General features: G+C 35.9%; 2 protein-coding genes across 2 annotated transcripts; one reads left to right on the forward strand and one right to left on the reverse strand.

The window, feature by feature from the left end:
• The first annotated feature begins 4,727 nt into the window (after positions 1-4,727).
• Positions 4,728-7,468, forward strand: LOC122052798 (protein IQ-DOMAIN 22-like). The gene is made up of 4 exons (XM_042614505.1): positions 4,728-5,379; positions 6,111-6,305; positions 6,382-6,459; positions 6,540-7,468. Exons 1-4 carry the CDS (start codon positions 4,942-4,944, stop codon positions 7,284-7,286), a joined length of 1,458 nt encoding a protein of 485 aa, XP_042470439.1. The 5' UTR covers positions 4,728-4,941; the 3' UTR covers positions 7,287-7,468.
• An 8,628-nt stretch (positions 7,469-16,096) lies between these two features.
• LOC122052799 (E3 ubiquitin-protein ligase At1g12760-like) lies at positions 16,097-26,159 on the reverse strand. Its single transcript, XM_042614506.1, has 5 exons — positions 25,331-26,159; positions 21,423-21,542; positions 21,204-21,336; positions 17,311-17,472; positions 16,097-16,352 (listed from the first exon to the last, which is right to left on the reverse strand). Exons 1-5 carry the CDS (start codon positions 25,858-25,860, stop codon positions 16,179-16,181), a joined length of 1,119 nt encoding a protein of 372 aa, XP_042470440.1. The 5' UTR covers positions 25,861-26,159; the 3' UTR covers positions 16,097-16,178.
• Between the last annotated feature and the right edge of the window lie 1,482 nt (positions 26,160-27,641).

Raw genomic sequence — 27,641 nt, forward strand, 5'->3', positions numbered from 1 at the left:
TGGACATTTCTCCATCATCTAATCCTCATAAGTAACATTAATATCTATAAGAAATTGAGATATGAATTGGAATTGTGAATCAACTGAATGTTTCTCTACTTCATTATTCTAAAATACATCATGGTTTTGAGCAGTGATGATGTTCAGCCTTTCTATGATCGAGCGATGCTTCATTCAACAAATAGACAACCATTCACTAGATCTTCTCATTGTAGAATATCAAGATAGAAAACTTGACTCGTTTATACCCCAAAAATAAAAGGTTTAAACTTGTTGAACCTTTTATTTGTACTAACTTCAATTAAATTATAATTTAAATGTATTCTGATATCTATTCTTGGGGTCGGATCATATCATGAACAATTTGAACAACACACACCTTTTTATATGTAATGTAGGATATTAAATCTCTATGATTTTGTCAAATTTATAATAGTAATCAAACTTAGTGTTATTGTTATCCATAGATCCTTTGACGCAAACACTGGAATTATAGATTAATCTCTGTGAATCTCGTTGTGTCATGTGGAATTTGAGATCATTAACATAGTAACCAGAGTACATCTTTATTTTACAAAGAGATTCTGATGTAATATTCATTATCATATCATCTTTCACATTTGATATTTTACGATCTTTCACCTATAAAAATGGTTATGATATAAATTAGGACACTTCTTAATACACATGAACTAAAAAAGTTCACAAATTCTTTAACTTACATATGTTTGAAACCATAATGTAAATCTGGCCTCTAACTTTGTAGTTACCTCATTTGCACTTATTAATGAATTTTGTATATATAATTGTTATTCGTACAAGCTAGGAAAGAATGTAATTTTAAGACAATATGGATATCAAGCAAACAAATTAAATGGTAAATAAATGTTTGATTAAAGAAGTTAACTTACTTTATATATGATTTGACTTCATCACAGTTTAAGAGTATGTATATTCTTGAAACATCATATTCTTTTTGAGTTAACCATCTAGAAAAAGATCCACCCATTGGCTTACCAGGAAACTTAAAAATAGAAAGTATCGATGGATCTATCGGCTGAGCATCATCAGAATTTGTAGGATACTTGCGATGTATATTTTTCACATTATCAGTAAAATAATAGGAGCGGAAAAAGATGCTTCTTCAACTAGATAAGCATTACATATTGACCCCTTAACTCTTATTTTGTTATGAACATTATTTTTTTATTTCCTTAAAAATTGTTCACATGGATATATCTATCTGTACCGCACAAGACTAGTTATTTGTGCCTCGTTTGATAAATGTATTGGTAAATGTTCCATTGAGTCAAAAAGACTAGTGAAAATATACGCTCCAGCTTATATAGTATGAGAGGAATGCTTGTTTTAGCCAAAGTGTGACATCCACATAATACACCTCGCTGTTAAATATCTAAAAAATAAACTCAATTTTGTGAGTATTTGTCAAACATGTTGAGAAAATAAGTCATGAAAAACTATTGGAATAAGTCTTTGTATGAATATATGGCAGTCATGACTCTTCATTCCAAACATTTTTAACCTATTCATATCCATGCATCGAGCTATATTTAAGGCATACCCATATAGGAATTTTATTTCTTTCGACTAACTATATAAAATTTGTTTACCATCTTTGTCCAATGTATAACAAGCCTTTTAAAATCTATTGGTTACTTCATTCTGATGCAACTTTGATCTGTTGACTAGTTCTTTTAATTCCTCACATGATTTTCCAGTGTCTTTAGTTCTTCCAGGCATGCTCATCATAGTATTAGAGATATTATCGAAGAAAATTTTCTCAATATGCATGACATCTAAATTATGTCGAATCAGTAGATACTTCCAATACGACAGCTCCCAAAAAATACTCCTTTTCTTCCAACCACACTTGCACATTCTAACAATATATTTATTTATTTCATTGGAACCATGTTGAGATACTGGTAGAAATATATAATTATTTATTTATTCAATGATTTATTCATCTGAAGTATGGACTATTAGAGGAGGTTTTCTGACTACAACATTCTTTAAAAAAATTTTATTTCACTTGAAAGGGTGATCAACTGGTAAAAATTTACAATGATTATCAAACCAAGATACATTTCCACTGTAAGGTAATGAAAATGCATCAGACTCTGTCATGTAGTGTGAGCATACTAATTTATCAGTCGTGCTCCATCCCGATAACATTGAGTATACTGGTAAATTACTAATCGTCCATATTAATGCAGCATGCAATCTAAATTAGTTTTACTTACAATATCATAAGTGGCCGATCCTACATTCTATAATTCATTCAACTCGGCAATCAGATGTTGTAAAAAAATATCTATCTTCTCTTTGGAATTAGTTGAACCATAAATAAGCATAGTAAAGAGCATAAATTCATCTTTCATGCACATCTATGATAGTAAATTGTACGATGATAATATAACTAACTAAGATGAATATTATTATTCCGACTGACCAAATAACTAAAATTCATCTATGAAATGTCAATCTCACATTACGTGGTTCCATTGTAAATAAGAAAAATACAATATCAAGATGTTTCTATGAAGGGGAATCACAAGGATGACACATAATACCTCCTTCGTGCTCATGCTCATGATGTCACATCATGTGGCAAGCTGTAGCGGCAGATGAATATAAGCGTTGAAGTCTAACAGTTAAGGGAAAGTAATACATCACTTTTCAAGTAATATTTTTCTTCTTCCCTGGGTATGTGAGTACGACACTTATAACGAGGGCGAGTACAAATTTTTTATTTACTTAGTTTGATATCTTCATTCTAAAATATCATGTAGTTGTTTATACAATAATCAATCTTCTTTACAGACAAACCTAAACCTCTAACTAATTTCTTTGTACTGTAGGAGCTATTAGTCATTATGTTATTAACATAGAATAACTCTAACATCAATTGAGATATGTCATCATAACATTTTTTGAAAAATAATATTATGCTTTTATATTTAATAATCTTGCAGTAGCTAATAGTTGAGAATAACTAGAATGAATGTCTTCCAACACTTCTTTTTCACTAGCCTTGGCTCTCCTTGACAGTACCAATTGTAGTAATTTGACATAAACCATTTTTACATATATGAATTTTCACAGTATTCTCATCACGGAAGACTCTATTTCTACATTTAGAATGATTACACAGACATTGTAACTCAACACCATTCATGACTCTTAGCAAAGTTCATAAACTATTCAACTTCAGTAATAAAATTATCTCTAATAAATTAATTTTCTAATCGATTGTATATCCAAAATTTGTTTATATATATTGTCACCTAATGAGAATACAAATTCATATAATTTGTTACAAAATATATGAGTTTCATAAAATAAGAAAATATACTATGTTTAATGTTCCAACCAAAGGTAATGAAGTTTAAAATTATCTAAGATGTAAATATACCAACACTAAAATAACAAAATAACTATATCATGTTATAGATCTAAATACTAACTTAACATAGGTAATATTTAATAAATTATACCTGAAAATAAGCAGTCTAGCCAGAGAAGAGCAGCAAATATAGTAACCTACAAAACAAAAAAATTGGCTAAATTTAATCACAAAGAATGACAAACTAGGACAAATTCATGACATGACCAAGTTGGCGCTCGGATAAATTGTCGATCGCGTATTGGCGAGCGACCACACTGTTAGGCATGGCTAACCTGCCAGTTGCGGCCAAGCTCGAGGCTAATGACTAGTGGCCAACCAAGCTGCGGCCGCCCATGCTTCCAGTTGCGAGCTAGTGGTCAGCTAAGATGTTGAACGCGACCGACCTTGCTAGCAACTGCTGCCTAGCTGCCAACGGTGACCAAGTTACTAGCCGCAGCCAACAACTGCCCACCACCTAAGCAGTGCCCCGCCAAGATGCCAACCATGAGATGGCAGACGGTCAAGCCATCGGCCGCATTCTGACGACCGAATACACTGTCAGCCGCGACCAACAGCTAGTGGTCGTCCAACCTACGGTCGGCCAAGAGGCTGGGTGCGTTATGGCGGTCGACTAAGGTGCTAGCCGCCAGTCGCGCCCGCACTGGCAAAGCCACGACTGGCGGCCAACAAAGCAAAAAAATCGTGTGTTGACTGTCGGCAAAGTCACCAGCCATTGTCAGAATCGAGAAAAGGGACAGATTGGGGCAGAAAAATCTTACTGGAGATTGCTCATGTGACTGGAGAGTTGGCAAGGCTCGGGAGATTGGGGAAGACTCACGTGTGAGTGAAAATCGGTGTCATGTGGAAGGGTTATGGAAGACAATAACAATTAGTCGGTAACCTTCCTTCGAACAGAAGATCATTTCCATCCATGGATTCTTCTTTACCGACGGAAATAATAATCCGTAGAGAATCTCATTCCAACGAAATTATATTTCTATCAATATCCTCAAATAAGAATCGTCAAATTAAAATTTTACCACGGAATCCAACTTTTGTCGGAGAACTCTTGCTGAAATAAAATTCTATCAGAGATATCCGTAGAAATATATTTCGTCACATTTTAGTACTTGATGTAGGGCTAACGTAATTTATCTTGAATACGGATGAAAAATTTGTATCGAGTAGACCAATCGCTTCCGGATTAATTGAGCGGTACGAATTCGAAGTTAAAAATAAAATAAACAAAATAGCGGATGTGAATAATCGAGGGAATCAGCTGTAATTACGTATTACTGTATAAATAGGACGGAGCGATGGCCCCTTGGAGCAGCAGCACTGCAGGAGTCCATTCTCTTTGACTCCGTATTTGCTACGCGTTTTCTCTTCCAATCTATTCTGATCTTCTCTTTGCTAGCTTTCTTCCTTTTCCTGCTCTGCCTTTGGAGCTGGTTTCCCGCTCTTTGGCGGCCTTAGTTGCGGATTTGCGTGAGGAATGGGGGAGTCACCGCGGCCGACGGAGCAGTGAGCGGATGGGGCGCGCCGCCAGGTGGTTGCGGGGACTTCTCCGCGGGAAGAAGACCGGAGTCGGCGAGCTCCCGGCGGAGCACAAGGAAAAGCGCAGATGGGGGTTCGGCAAGTCCTTCCGGGAGAAGGAGCGGCCGCAGCTGCTGCAGCAGCAGAAACGGGGAGAGCCTCCGTCGCCGGCGGTATCCGAGGAACGGAAAGGATCGCACAGGGAGATGCGGCTGCCGTACGAACGGGCGGTAATGGACGAGGAGAATCAGAGCAAGCGGGCGATTGCCGTCGCGGCGGCCACGGCGGTGGTGGCGGAAGCCGCGGTGGCCGCTGCGCAGGCGGCCGCCGTGGTAGTGAGGCTGACCAGCAGCGGACGCCCGGCGGCCGGTATCGCCGCTGGGAAGCAGGAGGCGGCGGCGATCAAGATCCAGTCCGCATTTCGCGGTTATCTGGTTAGCTTCTTCCTTTATCTCCCACCAGCATCAAGTATCATCTCGAAGAGTTAAAAAAAAAAAAACAGTGAAAAGAGCTCCAAATTCAAGCTAGAAACATAACCAATTTTTTTCTTCAGTTTATATTCTTTAGTTTCTTATCTGCCAAGTTTGATATGAAACATGGATTGGCCATGATGAACATTCAGATTCAACTTTTTACCAGATTTAAGTGGGTGAAACACAACAATCAAGCATTTGGAAGTTTCTGTGCCACACCCGTTGAAGCAGCGTGGTTCCAATCACCCCTGTCATCTCAAATTTGCCATCTTTTGCATATTGTAGGCCCTATACTACCGCTTCCCTTTACCTTCCTTCTTTGCCGTCTCCCCTTCATTTCCGTTTGCATCATTATCAATTACCTTGCTCGAATCAATTCCACGACGCAGCGTACACCTCTACATTCTAACTAAGAAGTTAGAAGACGAGACGCAGTGATGATGCGGCATTAATGGACGTATCTCTGGTCATAGATCCACAAGCTTCCTCTCTGCTTCCTTCTCATTCCTTTTCTAGCTTGTCCTTTTGCTCTCATTTGTTGCTAGTGAAACGCCCACAAAAAAAGCTTCACTCCGTGAATTCTACGGACCACAGCCTAAGATATAGAAACTAGCTAGCTCGAGAATTGGTTCCCAAAAGCTTTATATCATTACTCCTTTTACCGGTGATTGACTAACTGGCATTTCGTGAAGGCAAGAAGGGCGCTGAGAGCGTTGAGGGGGCTGGTGAAGCTTCAGGCATTGGTCAGAGGCAACATTGTTAGGAAACAGGCGGCTGAAACTCTGCGATGCATGCAGGCACTGGTGCGGGTTCAAGCCCGAGCACGGGCATCCCGAGCCATCGGCTCTGAGACTAGTGCAAGTGACAAACGCCCTCGGACTCATGCCGTAAGTTAATTTGTTTCTCTCCGACCGCGAAGCATGCATAAAGAGGGACTCATTGCCGACACTTCATTTTTAATAGGGCCTTCCAACTGTCGATCCGTATGACCAAGCTGTTCGAGCAAATGGTACCAAATCTGATAATCCTTGCACTCTGAAGGTAAATTTTGAATCCTACTCATTAATCATTTAATGGAGGTAACACAGATTTCAGTTCATGCTTGTTTGATGCACATGCAGAGGAGTTCCTCCAAGTCCACTCGAATGGAAACGGTTGATTCTGACAGAGCAAGCGCTGCCGCGTGGAACTGGCTGGACCGATGGATGGAGGAGAGGTATTGGGACAGCCGAGAAGCTGTCCGGAAGGCAGGAAGCTTCGTGTCGACGGACGATGAGAAAAATGCCAAGATCCTGGAAGTAGACACCGGTAAGCCACAACACTCCGGCCACAAGAAGCATCAGCACCAATTCTCCAACTTAACTCCAGATCACAACAGCCATAGCTTCACCACGGCAGCGGAGTCGCCATCTAAGCACTCCAGCGTCCAACACTCCGTCCCCAGCCCAGCCTCCGTGGACATACACCAATGCCTCGGCTCCTTGATGTTCCCTGTCGAGGTCATGGACTACGGCGAAAGCCCGCAGTTCTTCTCCGCCTCATCTAGGCACGGCAATGCGAGGAAGGGCCCCTTCACTCCTTCAAAGAGCGAGTGCGCGCGGAGCTTGTTCAGTGGTTACTCAGACTACCCGAACTACATGTCAAACACAGAGTCTTCCAAGGCCAAAGTACGGTCACAGAGCGCGCCAAAGCAGCGTCCTGAGCTCGAAAAAACTGGTTCAACCAAGAGGTCATCGGCTCATGGATACGGACAGCCCGTGGAAGGGGCATTAGCTCAGAGATCGTCTTCCCTGCATGCCAAGTTCGCAAACAAGGCCTACCCGGGTTCAGGGAGGTTGGATAGGTTAGGCATGCCGTTGAAAATTTGAAGGAATAGTAGGTGTTGCTGTTTCATAGAGTATGGATGTTTTTTTTTTAGTTCTTAAATTTCCACTCATTTCTTTGAACGACGAATCGAATTAACAACGTCTGGTAACTGGAACAGACTGTCATGTATCTTAATGCTTTGTTCATGTTAAGTAGGCTTCAATCCCAGAGTTGATGAATTAAATGGCGTGCCAAAACAGGTTGGGGTTTAGTTGGGGAAATGAATGTTGTCGGTGGGGAGTGCCGTGTATGCTACGTCGTGTTCATGAGCGAGGCATATTAATTTACGGTAAATCGATGCTCCCTGCTTGGGACGGTCCGATACAGAGCCTTCAGTTCTCCCAGAATTTTGCTTCTCGGTAATGGAACAAGATTTACCAAGTCCAATCGCGTGGATCCAACGGCCCCATCGAAGAAAGCTCTTGACTCGCCCTCACGTTCCCCGGCTTGTCCCTGACAGCTCGGATGTTCTCGCCGGTAGGTACAGCACTGTAGAGTCTTCCCGAGGGTTTGTTTCACACATTACAAGGAGGACTGTAAACTGGCCAACGTTTTAAAAGCCTACTGGAACCTAATTGATAAGTCTAATTTATTTATTTATTAAAAGTTTTGTTAAATTTAAGGTAAGATTAAAATTTTTTAACAGAATTTTCAAAAGGGCACTGTCAGTTTTTTTTTTATTTTTTAATTACTAACTCTCTATAGAAAAATCTCCTTAATAATCTTCTCTCTACTCTCCTCTCCTCTCCCCTTAACCTTAAGGCCACTAGCTCTAGGACCAATCATCCTACAAGTAGTATTATAAAATCCGCACCAAAGGCAAATATATGTAATTAAAAATGGGTCAAAATTAAATGAAGAGCTTGTTTTTATATATAATATCAAGATGGTATCTCTTTTATTTTTAATAAAAAAACATGCTACCCTACCAAATTGACAGGACATCAAATATTGTATTATAGATTTAACTTGTTTAATAATATTTATATTATAACATATTTATCTTAATACAATAATATTTATATTGTAACAATTATGATTTTATAATTGCTACAACATCTATTTATTTTGTTCAACAACATTCAAATTATAATAACTTTGAACTATAATTGTTATAATTATTATAGCAGTTATGATTTTATAGCTATTATAATATTATAGTAACTATAATTTCATAATTATTATAATGCGAAACTGAATGATAGAAAATAATAATATATGCACAGTGTACTGGAGGACAATTGTATTATTTTACATGAGAGGTTAATGGAGTAAGATGTTTTTTTTTTATTAAAAGTAAAAAAGAGGTGCCATTAAAATTTGCAGTTATGAAGTATGATTTCTTTTTCCGTTCGAAATATTTGCTTTTTTAGCTGATGAGTGCTTAGTGACTATAGTTGGAACTCCCATCGATCGGAAAGTGGGAGAAAGTAGAGATTTGAAAGTAGATATCAAAACTGCTCTCTCTAATTTCTAACGGATGGAAAGGGTAAAGAGTGAATATCTGTAGTTTGTGGAGTGTATTGAGGTTCCAAGGTCGTTTGTGCTAAGATTTATTTCTTTATTAATTAGATAGAAGAATCTTGATCAAAAGGGATGTTTATTATATATATATGTGCCCCTAAGCGACAAGAGCAACCTCATGGTTTATATCAATTGTTTCAGCTTCTTGTTCCTTGAAGAAAAGGTTCCAACTATCATTTTTCTGCCACTCCATCGACTTCTTAATTTCAAACATAAATCAAAATAATTTTTCATTTATTAAATTATGTTTATTATACTTGGTGTTATCATGTGGCCGCTGTAAGAAGAAGAATAGAGAGAGAGGAAGGAATAAGATGAGAATAATAAAATCTATTGTTCATTGATATTTGCCCTAAGGACAATACAATATATAATGTTCAAAAGTACTTGGTCAAATAACTAATTAATAAATAACAGAATTATTCTAAGAATAATTCTGAGAATAATTATAACAGAATTATTAGAATAATTCTGAGAATAATTATAACAGAATTATTAGAATAATTAATCCAAATACTAATATGATTTGATTTGGTAATTTGATCCGGTCAATTTGGATAATTCTGTTATATCTCTTTTACCCCCCGACAAACTCAACGGGAGATCTCTGACGTTGAGTTTGCTTGCTAACTTGTTGAAGCGTTGTCTGGATAGTGGCTTGGTAAAGATATCAGCGATTTGATCTTCAGTAGAAATATAAGAGACGGATAACTGCTGAGTTGCCACACGTTCACGAACAAAATGAAAATCAATTTCCACATGTTTTGTACGGGCATGAAAGACTGGATTTGCTGTGAGATATGTTGCTCCAATATTGTCGCACCAAATTTTTGGTGCAATATTTGATGCAAGATGAAGTTCGGAGAGAAGTGATTGAAGCCAAATAATTTCTGACGTTGTATTTGCTATAGCTTTATATTCTGCCTCAGTGCTTGAACGAGATACCGTAGGTTGCTTTTTCGAATTCCATGAGATAAGATTTCGTCCAAGAAATATTGCATATCCACTAGTAGAGCGTCTATCTTCAGGAGAACTTGCCCAATCCGCATCACTATATGCATGTAAATCTCGAGACGATTGGCGATATAAAAGAAGACCATGTAGAATAGTACCTTTGAGATAGCGAAGTATTCTTTTTACATTATCCCAATTTTGTTCAGTTGGAGCATGCACGAATTGACAAGCACGATTTACCACAAAAGTAATATCAGGGCGTGTGATAGTGACATATTGTAAGGCCCCAACAATACTTCGATAAATTTGTGGATCAGATAGAGCAGGAGAGGATGAAGTTGGAGAGTTGTTTATAGCAATTGGTGTAGAGACCGGACGTGCTCCATCCATTTTGGCTTTTTGAAGAAGTCCAGTAATGTATTTGCTCTGAGAGAGAAGATAGCCATCCTCATGTGGAATAAGCTCAATACCAAGAAAAAAACGAGCAATACCCAAATCTCTAGTAGGAAATTCTTGATTGAGAAGACTTAATAAAGTTGTGATACCCTTGTGATCATTGCCGGTTATCAGAATGTCATCCACATAAATAAGAAAAAATATCATATTTTCGTCATTATATTTGTGAAATAGAGACGAGTCAGTCTTTGATCTAGAAAATCCTTGAGCTTGTAACCATTTAGATAGTCGATGAAACCATGCACGAGGAGCTTGTCGAAGACCATATAAGGATTTTTTGAGTTGACAAACATGAGATGGAAATTGTGGATGAATAAAACCAGGTGGTTGCTCCATAAATATAGTTTCCTCAAGATGACCATGGAGAAATGCATTTGAAATATCCAATTGCCGTACAAGCCAATTAGAACTAACAGCTATTGATAATAATAGTCTGACAGATGTAATTTTGATGACTGGGCTGAAAGTGTCATTAAAGTCAATACCTGGCTGTTGACTAAATCCTTTAGCTACAAGTCGAGCTTTGTATCTTTCAAGAGAACCATCAGCTCGATGCTTAAGACGGAATACCCATTTAGAGCCCACAACATTCATTGAGGGAGTGCGCGGAACTAGAGTCCATGTTCCATTGCGAAGAAGTGCATCAAATTCTGTAGCCATTGCACTACGCCAGTTTGGATCCTTGTTTGCTTGTGTAAAACAGGTTGGTTCAATAGATTTGGAAGAAACCACTAGAGCTCGTGGAAGGGGATATCGAGTTGCATTTGGTGGGCAACGCTCATAAATATCACTAATGGGAAGCATGCGACGAGGAGCATTATCATCCGAATCACTTGTTGATGACGACGAGGAAGTAGACTGACATGGTGATGTAGATGACGGACTTGCAATATCCGAGGAACCAGAGAGCATATTATCTTCGATCGACGAGACTTCTAAGATTGGAGCAGCAACCGGAGGTGATTCTGATGGTATAGGAGAGTTATTAGAGAGCTCCGGAGCAGGACCTAGAATTCCATCACTTCTGATAATATTAGGTGGCATTAAGAAGGTGCCACTTGTATCTGGAGGAGAGATTGAAGAAGCTACCGAAAAAGGGAATAAAGACTCATCAAAAGTAACATGTCGTGAAATATAAATTCGTCCTGTTGGTATATGCAAGCAACGATAACCATGGTGCAAATTGCTATAACCAAGAAAAACACATTGTAGTGAACGAGAGTCAAGTTTGTGTTTGGAATAGGGGCGTAACCATGGATAACATGCGCAACCAAAAATTCGAAGGAAAGTGTAATCAGGGGTTTGATTATAAAGTTTTTCAAAAGGACATTTATGATTGAGCAATGGTGTAGGAAGTCGATTTATCAGATATACTGCAGTGCTAACAGCTTCATCCCAAAATTTGCGCGGAACTGATGCATGATGAAGAAGAGCTAAGGCAGTTTCAATTATATGTCTATGTTTTCTCTCAGCAGAGCCATTTTATTCTGGAGTGTGAGGACAAGAAACTCGATGAACAATTCTACAAGAGACAAAATGACGATGGAGAGCTTGATATTCGCCTCCCCAATCAGAATGAAAAGAGAGTATTTTACGATTAAAAGATTGTTCAACTTGAATTTGAAAATTACAAAATATATCAAATAAATCAGATTTCCTTCTCATAGGATAAAGCCAAGTATATTTACTAAAATGATCAATGAATGTAACATAATATTGGAAACCTTGATTAGACAAAATAGGTGCAGGACCCCAAACATTAGAATGGATTATCTCAAGTGGAAAATTAGAAACATGATCAGATAAAGAGAAAGGTAGCTTATGACTTTTAGATTCCATGCAGGCCCTACATGAATAAGATGGAGAGGAGGTAATAGAAGTAGGTAAACCATACCTATTGATGATTGACTGAACAATACGAAGGGAAGGATGACCAAGTCGAGCATGCCAAGCTGGTTTATTTGTGCGTTCACCAACAAAAGCTTTGATTGAAGAACTCTGAAGACAATAGAGGCCATTTTTGATTCTCCCATAAAACATAATAGCATTTGTTCCTCTATCCTTTATAAGATAATGATTATGATGAAATTCAAAAATGACATTGTTATCAAGACAAAACTGGCGTGTAGAAAGTAAATTTTTAGTGATAGATGGAACATGAAAGACATTGCGCATGTGAAAAGTTCGATTAGATAAATGAACATATGTGTTTCCAAGATTAGCAATTTGCAAACCTGAACCATCGCCTACTTGCACCGTATCTGAGCCATAATATGGCATTACGTCTGTAAGGATATTATAATCTGATGTGACATGATGAGTAGCTCCAGTGTCAATATACCAATCAGTAGATGAGAACTCTGGGTTTTTACCACAAGTAGGCACAGACGAAAGAACTTTAGGATATACTTGTGAAATAGATGGTTGTCTTGAGGCTGTAGGACCACCAATGAAATTTGAATCAAATGGACTAGGACATTGAATACCAAAATGTCCAATTCCAAGACAAATTTGACATTTTACCCTAGACCAATCAAGTCTTTTAGGGCATATATTTCCAGTATGACCGACGATGTGACAAATTTGACATCGGTATGGACTTTGCTTTTGTCCTCTTTGATGTCGTCGAGTATTTGACATCTAAAGTAAAAAATAACTTGTCCGGTGGTAGTGGAAAAAAAAAGAGATTAAGGAAGAGGAAAGAGAAGCAAAGGGGTTGGCAGCGGAAGAAAATAAGTATTTTTCGTTTGTTCTGAAAAATAGGGAAGAATAAGAAAACTAAAACACGTAGGAGAAAATAAGAGGCTTGAGGGAAAAATTTAAAAATTCGCCGTTTATACGATCTCCGCCTCAAGAAGTTGAGGGAAGATAAAAAAGAGAGATGGCTCTGATACCATGTAAGAAGAAGAATAGAGAGAGAGGAAGGAATAAGATGAGAATAATAAAATCTATTGTTCATTGATATTTGCCCTAAGGACAATACAATATATAATGTTCAAAAGTACTTGGTCAAATAACTAATTAATAAATAACAGAATTATTCTAAGAATAATTCTGAGAATAATTATAACAGAATTATTAGAATAATTCTGAGAATAATTATAACAGAATTATTAGAATAATTAATCCAAATACTAATATGATTTGATTTGGTAATTTGATCCGGTCAATTTGGATAATTCTGTTATATCTCTTTTAGCCGCATCCAGATCTAATTGTGTTCCGTCAGATAGGTGAATTCCGAGAGCCATTTGGATTGTGACAGGCCATACTTTCTAAGGCAACATTGCGCATCCATGAACATGACCAAATAACAAGGACATGTGAACTTTGAATGCATTCGTGTCTTAATAAAGATTACATTAATGCTTTCTTTGTATGATAATGGAACTATTTTTGGATTTCTAGATTAAAAAAATTAATGCAGTTTCAATTTTTAGTGAATTTTTTATACCAGTCTCTCTTCTTTTTAATGCCTCTCTCTCTCTCTCTTTCTTGTTTTTTCCCTACTCGACGACAATGCGAATGTCCCCTATTATCTTCCTCATTCTTCCCACCATCACCCAATTTTTTGCACCTCTTTTTCTTGCTTCATTATGGTAACAAACAAAGATGGAATTCATCATCCCAGCGTCTCCACACGATCAACCTCATGATCATTTGTGAAGAGGTAAATCAAGAAACTGTAATTGACCAATACAAAGATTCGAACCCTTATTCTATAGTAACAACTCTACTCCACACTATCCAACTCAACCTTACCCCGGGACAAACTTTCTTTTTTTTTTCTTGCTTCATTATTGTGAGCAATGAGTGGATTAAATTAGACATTATTTTGACATAATTCGTGACCTCTTTCTTAACAAAACTTATTCATTAATGACTATTGAGTATCTTTTCAGATTATGGGCTAATTCGAAGTCAATTTACCTTAAAGCATTACACTTCCTATATTGTTTAGATTTGGTCATTTCAACGTACGATAATTGTTCCTATTTAATAAAAGTTCTCCCACTCACCTTCATTAATTTGTTTTACTTAGAATTAAAGTTGTCCTAGCTACTTCCCTTCAGTATTCCTAGGTGGATTAGTCGAGTCAAGTAAATCAAATAAATAAAGCAGACTAATTGATGAGTAAACTGGTCAATCAATCTAAATAAATTAAGGGAATGGAATGAACCGAGTAGAACGACCATATTGAGCTTAGTGAGCATTTTACAAAATAAGTGGACTCATGCGGTCAGCATCAAATCAATCAACAAGATATATATAGAGAGGCTAAAGAATAAATAAAATTTAATTAAGTAGATATATTATAATAAAATATGATTATATTCATCTTATACATCTTGTTAGATTATATGAAAAAAAAATCATGAAATTAATTTATAATCGAACGTCTAATGACTAAGGAGTACACAGAGTTTTTCTTCAAGGACACACTCTCATTAGAAATTGATTCATATCTCATTATAATAATTTTGTCACTCTTTAATTATAATTAATTGGACATCCCATAGAGATTAAGCAATGTAAATAAATAAAAATAGATAAGGTAGTTATTTAAGTTCTATAAGCCATGTAAATTGGATAATATTAACCGACGAAAAAAAATAAACGTTTTAAAATAAATAAATATAAATTAAAATATTTCTTAAATTATATTATTCTATTATTGAACTAAACAAAGAAATTTAATAAAAGATTCTATTTTTAGTCAACCCAATTTTAATGTCGCATTCAATGACCACTACATAAAATACAAAGAGATGTTGACTCCACCGCCTCAATTGAGTTGATATTTATATGGTAGAATTATTGGATTGGACAAGATCAATTCATGTGAAATTCTTTCTCATGAGAATTAAAATGAACTGTGAATAGGGGTATACATGAAGCCAGTGAGCCGGTTCATAAGTTTTTTTTTTAAAAAAAAAAAAGTCGGTTCAATAAATATTTAATTCGTATTTAAACTTATTGAATTCAAGTCGAATTTGAAAATGTTTAAATTTTTTTTAAATCAAATTCGAGCTCAAATTATTTAATTTGATAGTTCACGAACTACTTCAGTCTTAATATTTTATTAATATAATATAATTATATATTAAATAAATAAATTTTAAATCTTTCGAGAACATTTTTTTTAGAGCTCACGAGCATATTCGAATCTTTTGAGCCAAATTGGAATCAGAGGTCTGATTCAAACCAAATCCGAGTTAAAAATTTTAAACTTTTCGAATTTCAAACCAAGCTCGAATATAACTAATTCGAGTCTTAGAATTTTCTTCATATTAGACTTTATTCCATTGATTTACACCTCTAATTATGAAATCTACAGTGAGGGCCATTTTGAGATGAGCAAGCCAGTATTTTGCCGGAAAAGAGATGTACGATCTCAAATTGACTTTTATTTGGTTATTCTTTCAGTTCGTTCATTCACTAAATTTTTTTAAGACAACTACCGAAATAATGTTTTCCTCATGGCACTGCAACGGCGCCAAACATCTCATCTCATTGCATTTGTATTTTCTCATACCTAAAAACAACGGGCGAATTAAGCTCAAGTTAGTGTAACAGAGTGTTCGTTTAATGAGGTAGTTCATGTTACCTTCCAATCTTCTTCACTAAACTCGTATATGTAAAGCAACCCCGGGAAAAGTCTTAAAACTAGAATGGGGTAGGTAAAATCTTAAAACTAAAATCATCCTTAAACCTAACCACCTTAAGTTCTAAATAAAAGATTCAACAAAGGGAAATGCAGACCTATCTAACGCCAGTACCTCAGCATACGTTCCACAACAATCTTTTTTTTCTTCTATTGGACAGTAGCTACAATTAAGGTATATGGTAAAATAAGTTATGACTTCGCTCTTTGAACCACACAAGTTGATACAAGCCACTCATAGTTACAAGGCAATTGGACGTCGAATTTCCAGTACACAATCATGCAGCATCATCATCTAAACCTCCTCCCTTCCGTGGTTGTTAGATTCTATAATGTGGAACTTGCAGAGGGGGCAAACGGCATTTATGTGCAGCCATTTATCTATGCAACCACAATGAAAATGGTGGCTGCATGGAAGTTCACGTAGCTCCGCGCCATCTTCATAAGGTGAGAGGCAAATGCAGCATTCCTGCAGGTGGAAGAAAACAGAACGAAACTCAACAGCAGTTTGCATTATTCACAGAACAGATGGCCCTCGCGGTGTCACTATTGGTTCAAAGTAAACAAATATGCAAACACAGGTTTATGGAGCGGCCTTGCATAAGATTTCTTATGGAGGGCTCCTAGATCCAGACCATTTAAGGCCACTTCATATCATGGGCGAGAAGGCTAGGATCTCTAGGAGAATGGGCACTGGTCTGAGATGGGAACAAAAAGCAAAATCGGAAACATATATTTTCTTTTTATGATGTTACAAAAAGGTTTCAAATCTTACCCTCTCAAACGTCGCTTTCCTCTTAAGGTAAGAAATTTCCACTAAATCTAACATGCACATCTACAGAGAACTCCATTTTAGTCTGAGACAAGTTCGTGTGTAAAAATAATAGACTATGCAAAAATAATATTAAAAGATTCAACATAACTTCAATATACAAGATAGCTTAAATTTATTGCAGTGTAAACAAGCGTTGTGCAGCTTCTAAAATTTTCACAAAATGGAAATGTAATCCAAGTTCTAATAAAATATAAAGAATAATATACTGCAGCACTGGCAATTTTCACGATGCTTCTTTATTCAGTTCGTGAAAACTCTCTTTCAGTTTCCATTTTCAAGAAAAAATAAATAAATTTTAAATAAAAAATAATAATTGTAAATATTTTGATGCCATTGGATAATAAAATTTATTTTCACATAAAAGATGCTCGATCTGTATGAAAAGAAGAAAAAAATTACAATAAAAAATCAAGAAATATGGAAAAAAAAAACAAAAGAGGACTATTTTCCTAAACAACATAGAGTGTGTTTTTGGTTGGTAGTGTGCCTAGTTTTTATTTCATACATAATATAATAACATGCAATCAGCAAGAAAGTGAAATACAGTAAAGAGAAAAGTAATGTTTGAAAATAGTGAAGCTTCAGAACTTACAGCATCCTCTGCTGAAAGGACATGCTCTGCAGGTGAATCACTTCCACACTCGATCATGATTCCACTAAAAGGCCCTGATATCTCATCAAGTTTTTCAGGATCTCCAACCCTCCGAAATTTGTATTTTGGTAGTTGGCATATATCTTCTTCAGATGCTCCTTCCTGTTTTACAATAAATGCATCAAATACTTTATACTACTCAATTGCCACAAATACCAAACGCACCAATTATCCGAAGTAAGAAATATGCCAGTACTAAGCATGGCAACAGTGCCCTATGGTCCGTGGCTAAGCAAGCACAAAATGGGGAATATTAATCTTTGATAAAGGTCATTCTCATGGGTTGATGTGGATCTAGAATAATCAATGTCTTCATAAATTCCCAATATAACAGTGGAGAATTACTTCTAAATATCTCAACAAATTCCCATCGAGCGAATTACTTCTAAAACTAATAAAAAAGGTCATCCGACCAATTAATTTCAACTCCATCAAATAATCATATTTACACAATCTATGTAAAATGTGTAGCTGAAGATTCCTATTAAAGCATTGATATGAAATCATAACAGACAATTTGGGGAAAAGTACAAAAAGCTTATATAAAACTTGTGTTAGAGTGTATACTAAAAGTCTAACTTTTTGTATAAACATATAAGAATCTCACTGGTCAAATGTCTACATTTATATATTAAGTGTAGTTGTTCAATTAATTTATATTGTAGATAACATGGTGTGTGGTGTCACACACAGAAGATTATGTTATCAATTCCTTATAAATTATAAACAGTAGCTCACGATTAAAATGGAAAGGAACAAACCATTGTAATAGTCGTAGTGTAATTTGGTATTAATTTATCTTAACTATAAAATTACACTAGTACACTCTGAGTGTATTGAGCATGACCATTTAAGGTAAGTTCTTTTTATACTGACTGAATAAAAGAACAATACCTTTGTTATTATGGAAGTGTATGCTCTTAATCCTGATATAATAACAAACACATATATCTAGTATTTTATTTTTTGACTTATCAATGAGTGAGATTTAGTTCGATAAATCAAAAGGCCCGATAAGTTGAGAAATGATATTATTTATAGTGTGTGTTGTTGATTATAGAAGGAAACTGTGTCCTAGTTATCTAGGTTGATGATGTCCCCAAGAGGAGCTCATAAGGACTGTCATGTAAACCCTGCAGGTGGACTTAGTCCGACATGATAATGAAGTTGAGTGATACTACTCTTGGAGCTAGATATTAATTAAGTGAGTTGTCAGTAACTCATTTAATTAGTGGACATTTTATATCTTAAACACAGGGAGACTAATAAACTCATAATAAGGAGCCCAAAATGTAATTTGGGATTGGTGCGGTAGTTCAATAATAATTCTTTAGTGGTATGAATTATTATTGATGAAATTAAGTTGGGTGTTCGGGGCGAACACGGGAAGCTTAATTTCATCGGGAGACCAAAACCAATTCTTCCTCTCAGTCCCTATCGTAGCCTCTTATTTATAAAGTATTATACCCACCTATACCTACTTTCTTACCCATCCTTATGTGGTCGGCCAAGCCAAGCTTGGAGCCCAAGCAAGGGTCGGCCAAGACATGGCTTGGATGGGTTGAAGTGTGACCGGCCCTAGCTTGAGTCCAAGCTTAGGTGGCCGACCACAATAAAATTAAAAGGTTTTTATTTTTTTTAAATCTTTCTTATGTGGAAGCCATGGTTTTAAAAGAGAGTTTAAAATTTAAATCTTTCCTTTTATAGCTTTCTACAAAAGATTAAGTGAAAGGTTTGATATCTTTCCTTATTTGTAGTTAAAAGGAAGATTTTAATTTTTGATAAAACTTTCCTTTTTTGTAACAATCCTCATGGTTTTAAAGGAGAGTTTCAAAAATTATAAATCTTTCCTTTTATAGTTTTCTACAAAAGATTAAGAGAAAGGTTTGATATCTTTTCTTATTTGTAGTTAAAAGGAAGATTTTAATTTTTGATAAAACTTTCCTTTTATGAAACTATTGTCATAATTTAAAAGAGAGTTTTAAAATTAAATCTTTCTTTTTATAGTTTCTACAAAAGATTAAGAAAAGATTTGATATCTTTCCTTATTTGTAGATTGAGAGGAAGATTTTAATTTTAAAGATAACTTTCCTTTTTGGAAATTATCCACATGTTTTAATAGAGAGATTTTAATTTATAAAATTTCCTTTTATAACCAACCATGAAGGGAAAATTAATAGAGAAATTTTTTATTAAAAAATTTCCGGAAACAAATTATGAAGTTTTAATTTTGTGTTTAAAACTTTCCTTGCTTGGATGATTAAGAGGTGGTCGGCCACATTAAGTTTGAAAGGGAAATTTTTTATTAAACTTTCCTTTCATTGGCTAAGAGAATAAAGAAGTTTTTATAAAACTTTCCTTATTTGCCAAGACCAAGGAATATAAAAGAGAAAATAGAGGTGCCTCACCTCACAACTTATGTTCTAGTTTTCCTCTCTTCTTTTTCTTTGGTTGGTGGTCGACCCTTCTCATCCTCTTCCTCTCCTCCTTTTCTTCTTCATTGGTGGTCGACAGCATCAACTCTCATGGAGCTTGTTGGTGAACGGATTTTGTTTGGAGAAGGAGAGAAAGGAGGTTTTGTTTCTAGCATCCCTTGGAGCTTGGTGGTGTGGCCGAACCTCACCTATTCTTGGAATACTTGTGGTGGCCGAAACTCACAAGAAGAAGAAGGAAGCTTGGGTGGTTCTCGTCTCGATAAATCGTCGCCCACACGACGTCCGAGATAAGTAGAGGAATACGGTAGAAGATCAAGAGGTTGTTGTTTACAAAGAAAGGTATAACTAGTAATTTCTATTCCGCATCATACTAGTTTTCTTTGTATAGTTTTTGAAATACCAAACACAAGAGGCATATGATTCTAGGTTTCGAATTTGTGATTCAAGTTTGTGTTTTTTTTATTTTTCGAATTTGTGATTCGATTGTTCCTTTTTGTTAAACCTATGGTTATATAAGGAAATTAAATATTAGATTTCATTAAAAGGCTTTGTCTAGGAAGTGGTGGATGCTCTCATACCCAAGAAGGCCTAGTGCCTCGCCATGTTTAACCTGGAAGCCGATTTCTGAAATTAATATTTAATTGAATTTGTAACATTAGTGAATTTGGATCAATAATGTTAAGCATCGTTTGCGATCCAAGTCTAAACCACTAAGAACAAATAAGTTAAATTTAGAATCAATAATGTTAAGTTCCGTTTGCGATTCCGAATTTAATTTTTAAAGAACACAATAGGTTGTTAGTAAAGGTTCAGGACTTGTACAAAATTTTTGTACAGGGGAACCGGTATGATATTAAATTTTTGTACAGGGGAACCGGTATGATATTCCGCATAGCAACCAACAACTTCAACTTGGATGTTATATCTACCAGTTTTAAAAAGGAATATGGCTGCCACAGCAAGGCAGATTGATGTATGTTGGAAGTCACTCAACTATACAACAAAAATGATCATTCAACTGGAATTTTCTTTGAACATGAAATTTAGTAAAACCAAAGAACACTAAAATAGATAATGATACAGCAGTCTAGCAAGAGAAGAACTGCAAAATATTAACGAGCGCCCACTAAAGTCTACACCATTATGGCCTTCACATCATAGTTGAGAATACAGATCACATGCAAATTTAGTTCGATGGGTAAGGCTGTATATGATATTGCATATCATAATACCTTTTTTTAGTCCTCAAGTTAACCAAGCATGCAATCAATCTGGAAATTTCACAGAATCTAAGTCTAACAAAAAAAATTACTCCAAATTGACAATAAAATTCATCAACAGAAAAGATGTAAATGCATAATAGCAAGAAAATTGGTACTAGTAGTCAAGGTGGCATACCTGATCAGCAACAGCATACAAAATTGCTATGATACAAGGCAGACAACAACAAACAGCTATACCAATTACACACGCCAAAGCAACACAGAAAACAACAAAGAATACATCAAATGCCAGAAAAACTATGCACAACCTGCAAACAAAGATAAAACAACCTATTCAATACTAAATCTTCAGATGTAGAACTAAAATGACAGCCAATCTATGTCATAGAAGAACCAGTAAAGTTGGGGAGCATCACGGGTCAGCTCTTGGCCTCCAACAGATACCCAGTAAAAACCAACAATCCACCATATGAATGAGAACATAGTGTTTGCAGACTCCAAGTGTTTCACCACACTGTCCAAGTGAGATCATAGAGGATCAAGAAAAACTGAAAAAGCAACTTACACATTTTAAGAAGAATAGGGATTTAATAATGGGATCAAGAAAAGGGGATAGCCAACCCCTCCTAGTGGGATAAGGCATGGTTGTTGTTGTTATATCAAGAAAATGGGAATTTTGTAACTTCTTTGAAAAAATAAGAAGAAAACATAAAATATCATTATCCATCAGTTCTGGAATTTTTTAAAGTCTGATGAAGATACAGTTATTACATTTTGAAAGGGAATTCTCAACTACAAACCTTCAGTCAAGTGTCAAATTTTGATTGAGGCTAATCAATGTAACCAAAATCTTACACATAGTTGGTGCTAGATGGCACAAGATTAAAATTAAAATAAAAGTGAATCAGTAAAGAAGGTTAATCAATGTAACAAAAATCTTACACATAGTTGGTGCTAGGTGGCACAAGATAAATATTAAAATAAAATAGTGAATCAGTAAAGAAATCCTTAATGAAGTGTGAAACTTATGCCAATATCCAAACAAATCAAAGATTGTTAAGCCAAACCATGATTAAGAATCACATGAAGTTTGGTATTTTAGAACACTTTTTAGACAGTAAAACAAAATCAGAACACTCAGAAGGCCAAAGATTTAATAATCAGAAAATTCCTCAGCATGGGCACAATTACAGGAGAATTCACCTCCTGTTAAGGGGCTACCTTTAAATAAAGGATGTAACATGAAAACAAAAGGTTAGGAGTTTAGGTGTTAGTCTAATTATTATAGCATAATGACTGGTTAACCAATCAAACCTAATTTCTTCTCTATAATAATTATATTAAGGAAAAAATTCCTTTCATATTGGCTGGCATAGATGAAACCTGAAATAGCTCATTCCATTGGCTGACTGAAACCAGCACAAGCTAAACACTTAAACGGCTAAACCTTTTCTAAAGAATTGTCACACATTCAATTCTTACTTGTTTTAGCTAAGGATCTACCTATTCCTCCTCGACACATTCAAATCTTCTTCCACCACATCCATATGCACCATCTCATACCAGCCAGGGACCAAAACAATGGCACAAATGAAACTTCAAATCTTGAACACCTGTTTTATAGTATCAGAGAAAGCAACGACCTTGAACCAAAATGTCCATCTCCAGTGTATTCATTGAGTTAGATGAACAATAAATTATTTTAAATTTCATGTAATCATCACTTTGAATTTCCCTTTGACTCAAGGTTTAAGTATTATTCTGTAGTGTCTAGCAATTGAATCAAGTGATTATTATCCACAAATCAATTCAAAACTGAACTAGTTTTTCTCCTCAACAAATTGAAAGATCTATGGATCAATTAAGGTTGTGGGCTTCAGTTCCATTTTCAAATAGATGTCATGTATTCCTAGAAGAAGGTAAAATATTCACAAGCTGTGTCACCTGTGTAGATTGATTATGATGATTCTGATGGAAGGGAGGTTCAAATGAGAGAACAGTACTAGAGGAAAGACACTTGTAGTTGCATATAGTAGAGGTTTCCACAATAATTACAACACCTTATCTTGTGTTTAATAATTGTGTATAGTTTTCAGGCATGTCTATAGTCTCAGCAGTTCTTTGTTTTTTCTGCTAATTGTTTACCAGCTAATCCATTCTTGCCAACAACTTAATTTTTCTCCGTTCAGCAGTCCTATTACCAGCTCTTGTAGTTGTTCCAGTTACATCACAGCCATGTAAACTGTTTACTGTCCCATTGAATATTCACACCATAGTTGTGTCATTATCACCTGCTAGTGTATCACAATTGTTTAATTGCTAAAATAAGAATAGAGTCATAAAGTGCTTTTTTCCCACCATCCCAGTACAATTGTTCCTACCACAATCAAATCAACAAACTAAAATTACTTGTAATGGTCAATGGCCACTCAGCTTGTTGATCACGAGCTCAAGAAAGTCATGGTGTATTGCCCTTTCATATATTAGGCTGATGCTGGAAGAGCATTGATGCACTGTTTTCTAGTCCACTATGGCAGACATCTGGCCCACTTTCCATCCTATGTTTTCCACATGCTATGACTGTCTTGTAGGATCTTGCACACTTATTGTATAGAAGTGTTCTCACATGCCCTATGGTGTCGCTCAGATGATCTTCAAACATGGATATGTAAATGTGGTCTGACACACGTATGCTCAATTTTAGATTGCCATCATTAACTCTGATTGATCAATTTGTATGAACCCAAATGCAAGTAGACAAGACGAACTTTGTCAAAGCTCACATTCTCAAAGAAGATAATTTTCTTTTGCCTGAGGTTACTTCCAGGCACCCATAACTATTCTGTAGAGCTAAATTTGTGATTGATTATCTGCTTTAGATAATCAGACTTCTTCTGGTAGAGTGTGATGGTGTTGACACATGATGGTCAAAGATCTAGATCATAATCAGCTGTAATTGTAATTACTTCAATCACATTGGTACACCGTACATTCAAGATATATTATGCACTTTTTTTACCAGGTTAATGATTGATGACCCATTAGCAAAAAAATAGCAGCAATAAATTTGTGTGGTATTAAATTTATGTTTCAAGTTTCGCTATAAGATGTTATCTTTACAATTGTGACTACTGATTAACCTTAATATAAAATCGCTCCACTGTGGACCAAGGTATTAGAATGAGCATACTGAATTTATTTCCATTCGGTGATCCAAAATAAAGTCCCTTTTAGACAAAGCTAATAGGAGCGAGACATAAGAGTTGGCTATATATGTATGCAACCTTTTTACATAAATAATAAACCAAGTTTAATTGCAAAAAGTTCCTTTCCCTTTTATCTTCTCTTTTCATTCTCTTTCCTCAAAAGATTGGATCGTCTTCTATTAACAGATCGTGCATGCTCTCCTAAGCCCAATATATGTCAATTATTGCTCCCAGGAACTTGATTCTTAAAGAGGCTGGGTCAAGCCTTTGTCTACAGAATTAAAGCAGTCATGAGAAAATACGATGATCAAGAGGAAAATCTCAGAAAAGGAGAAATCACAGGCCAAACTTTACTACTCTAGGCCTGATGACTCACAATTTCAAGGCAGCTTGTGTTTCTTCCAAAATGTTGAATGGAGGCAAGCACATCTAAGATGTCTACCCTTTTTCTGCCTCTAGGTTGTTTTACTTTGCGAGATAGGAATTAAAGTAGAGGGGAGAAGAAAGAAAGGAAAATTCTTCCAGTGTCTGAATAAATGATTAAATAATTCAAATGAATCAAGGAAGCGTACAAGCACTCTTATCATCTCAAATGCTTCCTTCCAAAACTAAACAGATGAGCACCCATCATAATTTAAATTTCTAATGATAGCATTATAATTTAAATCTGTAATGATAGCATTATAATTTAAATTTCTATGATAGCATGATAATTTAAATTTCTATGATAGCATTCACAATTTCACATCTCAACTTTAATCATTCCAATGGCACCTATCATGAAGGATCAAAATTTCACCTTGAGACAATCTTTAGGACAGTTCCTAACGCTTATCTAGTTCTCCTCTAAACTTTATGTTACTGTTCATAACTTGAATGATCACTCTGGACTCAAGTTGCTATTGCGTTAGTATCTCAAACAAAATAAGTTGCGTCATTCACCAAATAACATAGACAAGGTATAACTAGCATGAAATGGAAAAAGCCATGAGAAAAAAAGTGATGAATGGAGATTACACTGCGTATGGATATTTAGATGGGGAGCGATGATAATCAGTTGTTAGCTTTTAAAATAAATACCATTTAAGCTCCTTACCTAGTGCTATCGTTCTGCTCATCCCCCACAGCTTCTCCTGTCGCCCTCGGTGAATTTGATCCGGATCTCCTTCCATTCCCCCCTTCTTCTTCCTCATCCAGAACAGCTCTCTGGGTCGTCTGCCTACGTCGGTACTCAATACAAACACAGACCATATGCAGAAAGCACTGTAGCGCATACCCGACTATCCACAACCGAAGAGGCATCGACGGTGTCTCATACCGGCTCATGATCAGAACCCCAGCACCCGCGCCCACAAATGCCAGGTTCCACATGATATCGAGGAACACCACGGGCTTGGAGTAGGCCCAGTCGCTCTGCCTCTCCTCCAGATGCTCCGCTGCCGTCTCCCGCACCATCATCGATGGTTCCGTTATCATATGCCGGCTGCTCGCCCGGCGGAGGAACCGAGAGGCTCGGAGGACACCCCGGCCCCTTCTGGAGCGGTTACCGACATTCCGGGTGCTGAGGAGCGGAGCAGGGTCGACGCTTCCAGTGCCTCCGGGGCTCAGAGGGCCCGTGGTCGCCATCCACAAGATCGTAGAGGAAAAAATCAAACAAGGAAGATCGAAGTCTTGCCCTAACCCTATCACAGATTGATCCGGTCGCTTCCACTCATGGAGATATCACCAATCGAAATCAAGAAGCCGTCGATCAGGGAAAGAGACAAGGATTTGGAAGGAACAAAAATCGAAAGTAGATTTGGAGTAGAATTTTCCTGGCTCTCGTCGGTTGCTCGTCACAAACAGGAACAGCAGCGAGACGAAATTGCAGTGGCGATGACCTAGCACGCGTGGCCAACTAACATTGACATGGAATCGGGTGGTAGAATAGTGCGATAAAATGATAAATGAAAAGTATATATTCTAATTTAAATGATAAATGATATGTTAATAGTGCGATGACTTCTGATTGCAATTTAAGGGAAAAAACGTATTGTCTTATTCAATCATAAATGATATGGATCGTTTTATATTTTATATAAGAAAAATAATATGTTCAAAAAAAAAATTTAAGGAAAAATTTAAGGATAGATATATAAAATAATGAGATCCATAAAAAATAAAATGATGGATCATAATTTTATGTGTCTATCTTTAAATTTTTTCTTATATTTTTTTCCTTGAACATATTATTGTTCTTTATATAATAATAAATTTGAGAAGAATTTAATTGTATGTTAAAAATTCAAAAACACCTCATGATAATTCTGGGCCAATAATTATAAGGGCCCCCTCATATACATTTTTGTGAGATGAACGTTCATTTTTCTGAAAAAAAAAGGGTCAAATAAGATCCCTCTAAAAAAATAAACTCTTCTTATTTTAAAACAAACTCCTAAATTCAATGCTATTAGTCAACTTGTAGGACGTATAAAAGTTAGTCCATAATTATTACACATTATAAAAGTTATAATTATTTGATATTATTTTAATCAAATTATTACTTAAAAAATCAAAATAATATAAATCATCATAGTAGAAACTAGATGCTAGTAATTCTACACTTTGTAAAAACTAATTGCTACCTTCTACATATTGTAGAAGCTAGAAATTAATTTATATTATAGAAGTTAGTTATTAATTTCTACACAATCAAATGATCACAGATGATATAATAATTAACATTTATACATTGTAAAATTAGATATTAGCTTCTACAATTATAAAAGTCAATTGCTAATTTTTATAGGATGGAATGGTCAAATAATATAAAAATATTTTAAAATATCACTTTAAAAGGAGCATGAAGGGGGCTCATTTATTTATTTACTTATTTCTTTTTCAAGACGCCTAAAATGTAATGATGGATATATTTTTAATTTTTACCCATAATTCTTATAGTTTGAAAAAACCCATCGGTACTGCCAAATTTGTACTACTGAGTAGAGTAAGATCAACGAAGATTTGAGAGTAAAGCACCTTGATTGACTTCATCTATCACACGAGTAAACAAAAGATGTTTTGAAGGATTATTTAATTAAGCAACGAAAACATTTCTTTGATAGTAGAAATAGACACAGCAAAGGAGCAAGGTAGCCGAGAAATAGAACCAACATAACTCGAGGATCAACAGAAGCGAGTGATGAGCAACAATTGTCTGTGGGAAGCGTCCATGATACTGGCTATCCCACCGTCGCTGATTGCAGAGGCATCAAGCTCACTGACATTACGTACAGGACTGATGGAATTGCAGAAGCTGCCAATATATTGATCTTGTAATGGAAGTAACACTGTTCACCTGCAATACAACTCTGGGAACCTTCAACTGGAGCTTAAGAGACCAAGGAAACAACATAGATCAGGTTATG

Source organism: Zingiber officinale, chromosome 3A (genome assembly GCF_018446385.1).
Source record: "Zingiber officinale cultivar Zhangliang chromosome 3A, Zo_v1.1, whole genome shotgun sequence".
Lineage (NCBI taxonomy): Eukaryota > Viridiplantae > Streptophyta > Magnoliopsida > Zingiberales > Zingiberaceae > Zingiber > Zingiber officinale.

What these genes read in the sequence shown, in the direction of transcription:
- LOC122052798 (XM_042614505.1), top strand. Translation starts at nt 4,942, where the DNA reads ATGGGGCGCGCCGCCAGGTGGTTGCGGGGACTTCTCCGCGGGAAGAAG. An exon ending in CCGCATTTCGCGGTTATCTG is followed by an intron (nt 5,380 to 6,110) that starts GTTAGCTTCTTC and finishes CATTTCGTGAAG; the next exon opens with GCAAGAAGGGCGCTGAGAGC. An exon ending in AACGCCCTCGGACTCATGCC is followed by an intron (nt 6,306 to 6,381) that starts GTAAGTTAATTT and finishes CATTTTTAATAG; the next exon opens with GGCCTTCCAACTGTCGATCC.
- LOC122052799 (XM_042614506.1), bottom strand. Translation starts at nt 25,860, where the DNA reads ATGGCGACCACGGGCCCTCTGAGCCCCGGAGGCACTGGAAGCGTCGAC. An exon ending in GATGCTCCCCAACTTTACTG is followed by an intron (nt 21,337 to 21,422) that starts GTTCTTCTATGA and finishes CTTTGTTTGCAG; the next exon opens with GTTGTGCATAGTTTTTCTGG. An exon ending in TGTATGCTGTTGCTGATCAG is followed by an intron (nt 17,473 to 21,203) that starts GTATGCCACCTT and finishes ATTGTAAAACAG; the next exon opens with GAAGGAGCATCTGAAGAAGA.